The sequence below is a fragment of the Megalops cyprinoides genome, chromosome 10 (assembly GCF_013368585.1).
Source record: "Megalops cyprinoides isolate fMegCyp1 chromosome 10, fMegCyp1.pri, whole genome shotgun sequence".
Classification (NCBI taxonomy): Eukaryota; Metazoa; Chordata; class Actinopteri; order Elopiformes; family Megalopidae; genus Megalops; species Megalops cyprinoides.
The window spans coordinates 30,641,774-30,654,445 of NC_050592.1; the positions used below are offsets into that span (position 1 = coordinate 30,641,774).

The 12,672-nt window shown below is 47.6% G+C and overlaps 1 protein-coding gene across 2 annotated transcripts in view; it reads left to right on the forward strand.

Annotated features, from left to right (window-relative positions):
* Positions 1-5,585, forward strand: part of nr4a3 (nuclear receptor subfamily 4, group A, member 3) — a 36,050-nt gene extending 30,465 nt beyond the window's left edge. For both annotated transcript variants that reach the window (XM_036538408.1, XM_036538410.1), the window contains exons 7-8: positions 451-629; positions 4,970-5,585. In XM_036538408.1, coding sequence (XP_036394301.1) covers positions 451-629; positions 4,970-5,250 — 460 coding nt within the window. In that variant the 3' untranslated portion in view covers positions 5,251-5,585. The remainder of the gene's footprint in view (positions 1-450; positions 630-4,969) is intronic.
* Positions 5,586-12,672: the final 7,087 nt, after the last annotated feature.

Here is a 12,672-nt window from a genome sequence, read left to right on the forward strand (position 1 = left end):
CGCCAGTGTTTCTAATTTGTTGTTATTGTAATTGTTTCCGTGCCCGGTGTCTTGGAGTCGAATGGCGAGGGCCAGTCGGGGGGGGGGGGGGGGGGGGGGGCATTCAGATTCTTAACATGTGATGCCTTTGACGTGCACTCCTGGGATTCTTGCTCATGTCTTATCTGCAAAAAAGGTCAATGTTTTTGGTTTTTTTTTTCCAGTGTTCTGCTGAAGACCGTAATGTGATGTGTAATGTAATGTGTAATGCTCTTTCGGTTATGTTTTCCGTGTTAAAATCAACGATGTTACGCATAGCAAAAAAGTGCAGAGCGAAAAGAAAGGATGCAGGTAAAGTCCAAGAGTCCCTCTTGAAAAGAACTGGAACTTACTTGTGAGGATCTTCAGTAACCCTCTGTCTCCCTCTCTCTCTCTCTCTCCCTATGTCTCTCTCCCTCTCTCACCCTGCAGATCCGTTCTCTCAGAGGACAAGTTTGTGTTTTGCAACGGGCTGGTATTACATCGGTTCCAGTGCCTTCGCGGGTTCGGGGAGTGGCTGGACTCCATCCGCGACTTTTCCTCCCACCTGCAGAGCCTTAACCTGGACATGTCCGCCTTCGCCTGCCTGGCCGCCCTGACCATGCTGACAGGTAAACGCACTGGCGCACGCAGCCCGACTCCGCAACGTGCCTGTCAGCCGCTCTCACAGGTCTTTGCCTTCTTTTTTCCCATCGCCGGTTGACAGGCAATTATCGAGTTTGTGCATACTTTCAATGTCACACCTCTCTGCGAGGGAACGCTTAATTAAACCACGGCTCAGACGCGATTGTTCCGGTAATTCGGGGTGTGGAGCTAAGCGCAGGTGTGCGACAGGTGCTGGCGGAGACTGAGTGTACCTAGCGCGCTGCGTGTGGGCGGGTGAGTACCCGGTGTACTCTGATGCAATCAGAGCCTATGTGTGAAGCGACGTCAGCGCTCCTCGTTCCGTCATCGCGGCAGCCGCATGAGCTGCGAGAGGGAGAGAGAAAGAGAGCGCCCGGTGGAGAATGTATCAGAGAGGCCGTGAATGGAACCTGGCTTGAGGGTATTCCACAAACGCCTGCCTTGTGTGTGTTTGTGTGTGTGCGTGTTTGTGTGTGTGCGTGGGGATGTGTTCGTGTGTGTGTTTTTATTTTACCTCAGCCCTCCAGCACACACACACACACACACAGAGCACTGTTTCATCAATAATTCCCACGCTCCCGATTTTGCTCCTCCTGTATTTTATGTTTATTACTTGGTGTGACTGCTCCCCTCATGCCAGGGTTTGATGGTGGAAATGAAAAGCCGTTTACGAGGGGGGAGTTGATTTCGGGACGCCAGGATTACCGGCCGCATCTCTCTCAGATTTAACAGGGTGGAATGCAGTGAAAGCAGAATGCTCCAAGCCTCGGGGGCCACTGGCAAAAAGCTCCCTGAGCACTTTTCATTTGGGCCAATCACAGGAGGCGAAGGGGGATGAAGGAGAGCTCTGTAGCTCCATGGTACTATGGAGAACACACCAGGGGGTTTGCCTTTGGTGGTGTCTGTGGAGGACATAGCAGGGACTTTTACTCTGGCAGGGTGGCCTCAACAGTCAGTATTCTAGTGGGGCTACAGAAGGTTAGTGCTGGCTGTAAGAGTGACAGTGGACTGCAGAAATGCCACAGACAGGCATGATGGTAGCGGAGGGATACTGGGACAGAGTATAGGGTGGAAAGTGAGCTGGTGCAGGATGGGGTATACAGAGGGGCCAGAGCTGGGATAAAGTGGTGCAGGAACGGAACAGGACCAGATAAGGGGTTTGGAGCGTAGAAAATTAAGACGGCAAGAGAGGTTGTTTTACACCATCCATGTTTTGGGTTGGCTCCAATCTATTTGCAGAAATGCAAGCGAACATGCAGTTTATTGCGAATGGATCCCTTTTATCACCAGGTGAATAACGCTCTGCTAATCAAGTTAATTTTCCATGAAAGTTTTACTTTCCGGCCTTAACCCAGAACACTCGTTACACGATTTGGGCCTTGAAAAGGATGTCTTTAACAGTGGTATTAGATTAAGTGAAAAACAAATGTTTTTATTTTTATCTCGACAAAGGAGTGGAAAATTGAAAGCACCTCCTTGTAAGTTACGGGAAACCATACCCGTGAGCGACGCTGACAGCACATAATGCCGAATTAAATTTGTATTTTCTCTCTCTTTTTTTCCGCCGTTCAGTTTGTGTTTGTTTGCGCATGTTGCCTAGTGACACACACAGAAAAACCTGCAGGAAGGGGTCCATGATGAATGGCAAGTGTGGCCGGATCGATGGATTGAATAAGTGTGTGTGAATAAGCGAAGCAGGGAGATTAGCTTAGGAGGAGAGCGGCCTGAGGAAATGAAGGTTCACAGAGACGGGGGGAGAGGGAGAGGGGAGGGAGGGAGGGGAAGGGGGGGGGGCAGTGTTAAACCTCTCTTTCTTCCAGTGCCTCGGCGCAGTTCTTGACCTCTCCCCAACCCTGAGAGTTTGTTCTCCCTGTACTGTCTCTTTTTTAACCATTATCTCCTCTTTCTTGCCATTTCTGCTCAGCCTCTCACTGCTGTATCTAGTGCGTCTCATGTTTCTCACGCTGCGGCTTTAGCTCAGACTCTCTGTATTACCTCCAGTGTCTCTCCTCTTTCTCCACTCTGTCTCCCTCTGTTCTCTCACGCGTCGCTCCCATTCACCGCTCTAACTACTTCTATTTCCTGCACTTCCACCAGAGCAAAAATACCATGAACAATTTTTTATACATATCCATTGTTGCAAAAGAGGGATGGAGAGAGAGCTGAGTGCACTCCTGGAAAACTGGAGAAAAATTCTTATCTAGCGCTGAATTGAATTCCATTTGTCTTGTGATGCCTCGGAGTCGAATTTTCCTCTTAAATTGGGCGGAATGTTTCGGAACACTGGCCGGTCTATGCCGCGGCAGTGTGATCTGGAGCTGGGGGTCAGTATCTGGGGTCAGTATCATCGTGTTTTCAACTGCATCGCCTGTGTTTTTCAACATGAGGAACATACTGTCCTGAGACTGCAGCCAAAGCTGAAGATCTTTGTGGGCTGTTGTAGCCTGACGTTTAAAGCGTACCTCATATCGACGCATCATAGCCTTTTTATTGGATGATCTTGTTAGCATTTTAAGTGAACATGAGTTTTGAAATAGCGCTATGTGAAACTGAATCACAGACAGCCAACTTAGGAAGAGCCTGGTCCACCATTTAGCCCAATTCCACGAGATCAAATTAATGAAGCAAGTGGAAAAAATCTACAGTGAACTGTGGTGGCTGCGAGCAGCACACAGCACCAACATCAAACCACAAGTCCCAGCTCTCAGGCCAGAGAAAGCCACCAGCTAATTGGACTTCCTGAGCTCGCACAGTGGGACACAAATGCTCGTCGGGCTGCTGGAGAGTGTCGTGGAACCGTCAGGTGGACCCCTCCCCCCACCCCCAAAACTGCCACCTCCGGAGGAGCACTTAACTCTCTGGCGGAATTGAGCGGATCCCCATGGTGCGCTCCTCATAAATGGGCCGCCTGACTGTGCCGAGCCCAGCCGTCCACCTCCCCCCCATCCCACCGTGGCGCTCCCGCCTATCGACTGCGCTAAAAGTGTTCGCCACAAAAAAAGTGTCATTGATTAGATCCCGGGAGGAGGAGGAGGAGGAGGAGGAGGGAGAGAGGGAGAGAGGGAGAGTGGAATAGAAGAAAGAGGGAGAGATAGAGAGAGAGAGAAAGAGTACTGGCGCCCTTAGAAAAAGGGAACAATGTGGTTCACGGTCTGGCGTTTTCGACAGTGGGCAAACACAGTGTCGCCACTCCATACTCCTACAACTTTGTTTATTCCAGCATGACGCCGCCACAGGTGGAAACTCTCCATGTCTCCATGGCTACCTGACCCCCCCACCACCACATAAACACACACATAGACGCACACACACTATTTAGGTTTGTGGGGTCTCCACCCTTGGGCACCTGCAGTTTGAGGTATTGACATGAATGCCAGGAACAGTATTGATCCATGCTCACATTGGCAACAATTGTCCTTGTTATGGATTAAAGGCAGTGCAGCCGGCGTAGGGCTAGGGACTCACAGAATGAGTGGCAGTGATCTGCGGCGTCTATGGTGAAACCCTGAGCCCAGCGGTCCCCTCAGCATAGTCAGCCCAGACAGGTTGGCACCAAGTCTGAACTTGGTAGCTCCTTACCCACCATCACCTAGCAGTACCGACCATTGCCGCTATCGCCACCCATGCTATCCTCAGCGAATCTATTTTGAGGCCGGATCATAAATCGCATTACCGCTCTGTCAATAATACGAAGGCCTCACAGACACACAATGCCCACAATTGGTTATCTGGTTATTTCTTATGTCTTTTCTTTTTTGCCGCTTATTTATGTATGTTGAGATTGACAGGCTGAACACCCTGTTCTCTGTATAGCTGCCACAGAATAAATTAGTATCACATTAACAAGCCCCCCGGTCTAAAGCTCTTGCCTGTGCCTTGACTGCAGGGTTGCCATGGCAAACTTAATTTGTGAAAGGCCTAATCGTGTTTGGCTGCTCAGAGTGCTGTATAATCCTGTTAATTGTTGAGCGTCGGGTACTTGTGTTTGTGTCTGGCTCTCGGGGTGGTGTGTGGTGGCATGTAGCAGGCTGAGAGAGGGGCCTCTGCTCCCACCGGAAGGGAAGCCGGGCCTTCAGGGGTGCGAGCTGGAGTGAAGGTTTGACCACACAAAGGCATTTTTTCACGTGTGCTTTGCACCAAAGATAAAATTTATCAGGAAGGCTTCAAGGTGTTATAGGCATTTCTGGGAGATGTCTTAAATGGAAAAACATGTGTGGTGCACGTCAGGAATAAAACTGAGCAAATTAAAAAGTCCTTGCTTGTGTTCTTGAGTCACCGTGATTTATCGTCCTCCTCTCTCTCTCTCTCTCTCTCCCCCTCCATCCAGAACAGTGCCCAGGATTAAAAGAACCAAAGAAAGTGGAGGAGATCCAGAACAAGATCATCTGCTGCCTAAGGGATCACCTTGGCTTCGGAGCGGGCGTGGCGGTGGGCGGGGCGGCGGCGGCAGCCAAGGGGCCGGCCTCCCTGAGCAGGGTGCTGAACGTGAGGGTGGAGCTCCGCTCCCAGCGCACGCAGGGGCTCCAGCGCATCTTCTACCTGAAGCTGGAGGACCTGGTGCCGCCCCCGCCTGTCATTGACAGGTTCCTGGACACCCTTCCCTACTGATGGTGGGGGGGGCACGCTAGCCACACCCACAGCTCCACCACCCCACACGACTCCCCTTGTCCCCACCCCCCCCCCCATCCCACCAAAATCCGGTGTGCAGCAGGGTCACCCTTCTGCTGTACCGGTCCCTCGAAGACGCTCTCGCCACCAGATGCCCTGAACTAGCACAGAGGGGCGGAGCTCTGGCCCAGAGACACTGAGAGACTCATTGACTTCTACAGGCCAGAAACCTCGCGGGGTCCCATGAACCCCTGGTTTTACATTTCTGACGACAAAAAAAAAAAAAACAAAAAACAAAAAAAACACAAATCAATCAACTGCTTTCACTTTCCTTTCTCTTTTTTTGCTTTTTCAAGGGGGAGGGGGAAGTATCGTCAGCAAACAAAAGAGGAAACAAAAAAGACACTTTCTCCCCATGGAGGTCAGTCTATTTTGGCAACAGTGGGCAGCGTATTTTTTGGCTGTGGTTAGTCAGTAGTGATTTTTTTCTGAGGAAAAGACTCTAACCCAATCTGGCCACCAGGACAGGTTGGCGTGCACTGTTAGAGCTACACCTGTAGTGCAGTTGTGTGTAAAGTATAACGTCCCGAAGTTTCTATTTCGGGTAATCAATGAACTCTGCGAATTCTATTTTTTTTTTTTTTCAAAAAGTCAGTGGATGTTTGTATCAAATTGTATCGCAGGCCAAAAGCATCACCAGTGGATGTCTTTGGTGTATTCAGTTTATGTACGGTTTATCAAGGCGTGGACAGTTGGATTCTGACTGCAGTTAGACATCACATTGTATTTTATGGAGTGCATTAAACTGAATACATGAGAAATACACACGAGGCAAGGTGACAATGGCATTTTTTGCTCCTGTAATTTAAGTGCAATTTCTTAAGTGCTATCTTAAAAAAGACAGAGAGAGAAAGGTCTCGTTACTTTATCAAACTCTAAATTATTTTAATACTAAGGCACAAGGCATAGGTAGAGAGTATAACAGCTTCAAAAAGATGGAGAAAAAAACATCGAAACAAAATAAGGCAAGAGATAACAGCAGACTAGTCGCACTAACTTTTTGATGACGGAGTTCCACAAACTTGAATTTGCCGTAGTAAACTGATTTTAGGGGTAGGACAACGGAATTTGGAGAGGGGAGGAGGTACACGGAAAGAATTGGGTTTAAAGCACTTACACCCTCACAGAGGTTGTGGAAGACGGAGTGGGGACGAGGTCTCTTCACAACCCCTCAAGAGGAAGGACGTTTGGATGGGTTATTTTTTCGGGCAGCAGAAACAGAATTGAGGGCCTTAGACAGAATGTTGGGGCTGGCACGATACATTCCGAATTCATACTCTTTTTTTGTATGTTTATATTGTCGATGCCATTTATTAAGACAAAAGGATTTGTTGCATAATGTCTTTATTTGTACAAAAAAGGAAAAAAGGATTATATGCATGGTATATTGTATTGGCTTCGCCTGTATTTATTGCAAAGACTTCCGGCTCTGTGTAGCTCTGTTTTTTTTTTTTAACTGGGCACTCACCAAGGGCTTGATCGCACACCGAGTTCAAGAGTTCAAGCAAACAAAACAAGTGGCAGTGGTTTTAAGTAAAAAAAAAATCAAATTATATAAATATATAAATATATATATACAAAACTAATATTTTGAAGTGTTTTTATCTGATAGCTTTTTTCAAATATTGTGGTACGAGTTGTGCATTGTTTTTTGAAGAAGAGAAACAAAAAGGCAAAAAAAAAAAGAGACTTTTTCGATGTCCCTGTTTGGTTTCCTTTTTCTGTTTTATTTTTCTTTCCCCTTCGGTTCACTGGAGTTTCTGTTCAGCACTTTGAAAATCATAAAATAGTACTGATTATTTTGTCTGAGAGTGTCTTGTGTTTGTCTGTACACCTCTGTCACACCACAAACAGGCCGTCGCTATTATCAAAGGCTGCTTCTGGAGAGAACCAAGGAAAAAAAAAAAAAAAAACACAAAAAAATAAATAAATAAAACCCTCCACCGCACATCCTGAGCAAATTACCTACAGTTGCAATTCAGAGGCATAGACCTGAAAAGACAATGCGGGCAAGCCTCTGTCTAGCTGCACTCGCATGTGCAATGTGTACTGATTGTGCAGTAGTGGTTAGTGAAAACAAAAGTCAGCTTGGTCCAGAACGAAGCCCTTTTGTTTAAAATTGCAGCGTATTTTGGATTCCGGTCACCTGTGAGGTTTGATTACAAATGTATCCACAACACTTATTCCTCGTATGCACTGTTGGCCCTGGGGATCTCCTCACACTGAAATCTGATCCAGGGCTTCAGGCTGGACCATTCTGATGGCCTGTCATTTCAGCACACCAGGGCATTCCTACTTTGCCTGGGGGTCAGTAGCCATCACATGACATCACATGGCTGCACTGAGGGGCACGTCCAAATCCCGCCTGTTTGAAAGGGCGCGGTTCACACACAAAAGAGAGACATGCTTCATGTAGGAAGCGTGAAGGGGAGGAGGCGAATCAAAAGCGATTTGTCATTTCTCAAGTGACACTGCTCATCTATGTACATTTGCGTAAGCTCGAGGTGGTCCGGGGGTGTGAAACTTTTTGATTTGAGGTTGTAGGATCACACTGAGTGTTTTGAATCTTGTAGATGACTTTGCTGTCAAACAGTTTGTCTACTGTAGGCTGCTTCATTCAAAAAACAAGTGTCAAACACTCCTTGTTTGCCAGTGAAGAGAATGCCAAGAATTTGTAAGATTTAGTAATCCATACCACAGATCTATTTACTCTCAGCAACATCACAAGAGGATCATGTGAATGTTTTTAAAGGCTCAGATTGCTTGCTTAAATTTTAAAGTATTTCACTCTGGAATTCTCAAGCTTTGAAGACCAAACTAATGTTTGGATACTTATTGTGAAAGCATATGGACAATTCCTGGTTGTTTGTACAATTGGCCCAACCAGGTTATAGTGTCCCCATTCACAGGAAGTAATCTATATTCCAAGTGCACTATGGGAAATATTCAGAGTGTGAACAACACAGCGATGGTGTGAAATAAAATACTAAAGGGAACAGATTACAACGATGGATATGTGGGACGACAGGCGAGCTGAAAGGAAGCTGTCAGTCACGTCCAGTCGAAATTGATCAGGTCCGACAGATACCAGATACCCCTTGAGCGTTAATTAAAAACTCCCATCGCAGCAGAAGAGGATTGGTCACACCTTGGAGGAGTTAGCAGCTCACTGTGAGAGCCAGCGGGTGATTGAGTGGGGGCTGGGGGTTAATTCCCCGCTTCTCCGCCCGGGGAGACCATGGGGGGGCTGGACCGATGTAATATTAAACACCCGTGAAGGGGCCTCTATTGAGCGCGCTCCTCTCATCCAGATGGTTGGCACGCTCTTGTTTATCCTGCAGTGTGTGGCACCTGCGATGCGCCGCACCTGCCACTCCTGCTCTGACAGGGGCTGGGGGGAGGGGTTCTGTGTGGCATCCTCTCGCCATTCGTCACGCATTGGCCCCGACACAATAGAACACCCTGCTAGACCCAGGCTCCGCCCACAATCCCCGCCCCACCGACCAGTAGCAAACTCATCCAGACACCCCCCCCACAACACCACCACCTTCCCAGAGCCAGGCAGACACACAGGTCCCGCCCCACCCCCCCTCCGCCTTTGCGACGTTTCCTAGTGTGACCGCTCAAGCACAGCTCCTCTCTGTCTGCCCCCACTCCACCCCCCACACCTTTATACCTAGCCTGCCGTCTACCCTGAAAATGCTCATCATGCAAGCCCCTGGTGTGATTGCGTTCAATTTCCCTGGTCCGCAGGTACATTAGGGCGGGGTGACGGGGCCGGGTGAGCCGCGCGGGGCGTCTCAGTACGGCTGTGTGAGAGTCACAGACGCGCGCCCCTCGTTTGCACCCCGGAGGCTGAACGGATTATCCTTCGGTTAAACAGACCCGAGCTGGGAAATCAGTCTGGGAGAATACCGCCAACCCCTGTCCTCTCAGCCCTGTGTTAGAGTGTTCAAAGAGGGGATTAGGCAGGAAGCGGGGGAGAAGTGTGAGATTAGTTAGGTGCTTGGGAATGAGATGGAAGGTGCACTTATAACACATAACAATAACAATGAGAAAACATGAACAATAACCTGGTGTGTACAGACCAATGCTGAAACCACTAACTGACCCTATTCTATGCAAACCACAAGTCATTGTTTCCCTCCAGCATTCTCAGGTCAACAGAAGGACGTGTGTACGTGTGTACTTTGACTTATAGCCTCATAGCTACGCTTACCTAAAAGCACACACGGACCTTGAAGTGTGGCTGGCATCAAAGCCCTTCAGACCTGGCTTCACCAAGAGGCCTGCTGGGAAAATGGAAGGCTCGCCTAGCCTGCGGGGTTGGGCCTGACCAGCGACGAGGCCTCCACTGTCAAAGAGCCCTGCTCCTGTCTCAGCCATGGCTTCACACGCCCTCGCGCTTTCGGGACTCCCCCAGCCTCAGGCAGACTCGGAGGGGGTGTGAGTGCTGCAGCTGCCATTGGCCAGAGTTTAGATGGGCCCAAGCAGCCACACGTGTGGGGAGTGACAGACGTTCATCAAAGGCTCCGTCTCCTTTTCAGAAACTGCATGTAGGAGATGGTGGGGGGGTGGGTTTTTGAGACGGCAGTGGCTGGTACCAAAAAAATGCAGATACATGCACGCAATCTGTTCGCCTTTGATGCGATCGTTATCGCTGCTTCTGAGACAGAGGGAGACAGAGTGAAGGAGAGACAGAAAGGCTGGGGATCCGAGCCAAGCCCCGCTCGGATTCTAATATCTTGAGGGAGAAACGGTGAAGCTCAAACGCTAGTGTTCAAACAAATTCAGTTTCGACCACAAGATTTTCACATGTTCCATCCTCCCACTCGTGGGCTTTGTTATTCAGTGGCTGTTATTTTTTCTTCTCTCTGTACCTCTTAAGTGTCATAACACTTAATGGGAGTGCAAACAACTGTTTACTTCTAACTGTGTTTGTGTTACACGAACGAGAACAGAACAAGCTTGGTGTTTTTTTCATCCAGATCACATCATGTAAACTTTAATTCCACACCGGTGGTTGCCAGTTATTATCATAATTTATTTGCTGATCACACAGCTGCTTATCCAGGGCACTTTACACAACTTATATTTTATATGCTTTTCATGAGTGAATGACAATACATTTACTGAGACTTCTTGGGGTAAATGTCTTCCTTATGTCTACAGCAAATGTGCCCCATTAGGGAATCAAATCTGCAAGCCTCTGGTCATAAGCCTATATCCCAAACCATGATACAAGGCACCTCAAGACTTAAGCATCAATGGTGAGCATCAGACATTGGGACTGTGCCTCATGTCCTCAGACCCGAGGGTGGATTTCTTTCCTAATCTATGTTTATCGCCATGCCAGAGTATCACTTTATGTGACGCATGGTTGCCGCTGGTAATCGCGAAACTCCAAACCCCCAACACCAAAGGCTTTGCTGCCCAAGATCTCTGTTACATCAACCCATGTTGCATGTTGCATATTGCATGTGATACTGTAGGCTAATCCATGTTGAGTACTAGGCACATATGCATACAATGTATGTACAGTACATGCCATTTGTAGTGTAGTGCACACCATGCGATTCGTCTCTACCTATCCAATCCCCTCTAAGAGCACGATAGCATAATACAGCATACCGTATAGCATATATGTATATACACACATATCATCGTATATATATATAGCATAATGTACTTTAATGCATGTTTTATCTGCACAGGGGCTTCACTGCACTGCTTTGACTCTATAATATCACATCCATCATGCACTCTAAGAATAAAGAAAAATGGGTTGTAACTATTGCCATGCAGGTTTTTGGGACTTGTCCCTCTGGGAGAACTAGGCATAACCTTACACCTCCAAGAAGAACCCTTTTTGAGCCACTTTTTATAAGCATGCACCAGGTGGACAGAAAGCAATCATGAAAGTCATGAAAGCAATCAGCCCCTTGTTCCTGCCTTGGTCCTGTGGTTGCTTCAGCTAGACCTTGGACATGACTGGTCTGACTCCTTGGGTTCAATGTGCACATCAAGAGGGAACAGCTGTGGTAGCCAAGGAGGCTGCAGTTGTGGTCGGGGGGAGGCCCCAGCGAGGCGCCAGACCCGCGGCACAGTGAGCAGGAGGCCCCGCGATGGAGCTCACGTGTGGCGGTTAATCTGCTGCTATCCTCTTAAGCCGGAAGACAGCTCCCCTGGGCCCCCCGGAGGGTGAGCGCAGTGGAAGAACAGCAGCCTGTGTCGGAGGCCTCGGCCACGGCAGGGGAGGGACCCTACCTCTGACATCACTCCCTCCTGGCTGTTATCATGTCAAGAGCTGTATTTGGTTCATTTGATGACACTGTTACATTCTCTTATTTCATTGGCTGTTTGGTGGAATCGTGAAGAGATAGGGTTATACACCCTTCGACACAAAAAGCTTTTCTTATTTAAACCTGAGCCAGAAAGTAAACCTGTTTTTGGTGCAATGGCACAGCGGTGTTAGCAATTCACTTCAAAACGGTCCAGACCTCTTCACATGATAACAAGGCCAAAACCAGCAATGATGCCTCCACCTTAATCTGAGTGTCCATACTCCTTTTCTTGTGCTAGCAAAAAGCTGCTCTGTGGTTATCGGGGAGCTGCTGAGTCTGTATCACATCACATTTGGCATATCTTACCTCATACCAGAAAAAGTGAGCAACTTTATGCATCCAACTAACACCAATGTATCAGGTAAAGAGCTGACCTAACACATTCTATCTAACTGCAGTCTCCCATGCCACAGTTGAATTGGCATTGCCACATCAAGTCATCACCCCTTAAAAAGTCTTCAGTGAGCTGCTGTTTCTAGTGGTGTCAACCTGTCTGCTACATGTGACCACAAAACCCAGTGTTTCAGCAACATTGTGCTTTTGTCATGGTGCATGGTGCTTTACAGAACACCACAAGTATGATAAACGGTTAGGTTTGGTATTTGCCTAAGTAATAGTGTTAAGTCTAAGGATACTTTAAATTAGGAACAGCAGAAATGGCTTTTCAGCATCAGGTTTTGTTCATTTGGAGACAAACTTAAAATTAAACGAATATAATTAGAATGACAATGAACTTTAAAACTTTAGAACTTTAAAATCTAAAAAAAAAGTTTGTTAGAAATGTCCTTGTGAATTTAGTAACTATTTACAGTTGTGCTGAAAATGTATTTCACAAGTACTTCAAATGCAGATGATTTCAGTTTTCTACGTGTAGAATGCGATTTATTATTTAATAACCTACTATCCATTACCATCAATTCAAACCGGTATTTGTCGTCTACTTTCCCCGTACACTGCAACGCACTGTTTCCTCATCGGTTCTGAATCTCTGTTACAGTTTTAGGTCGGAAGGAATTAG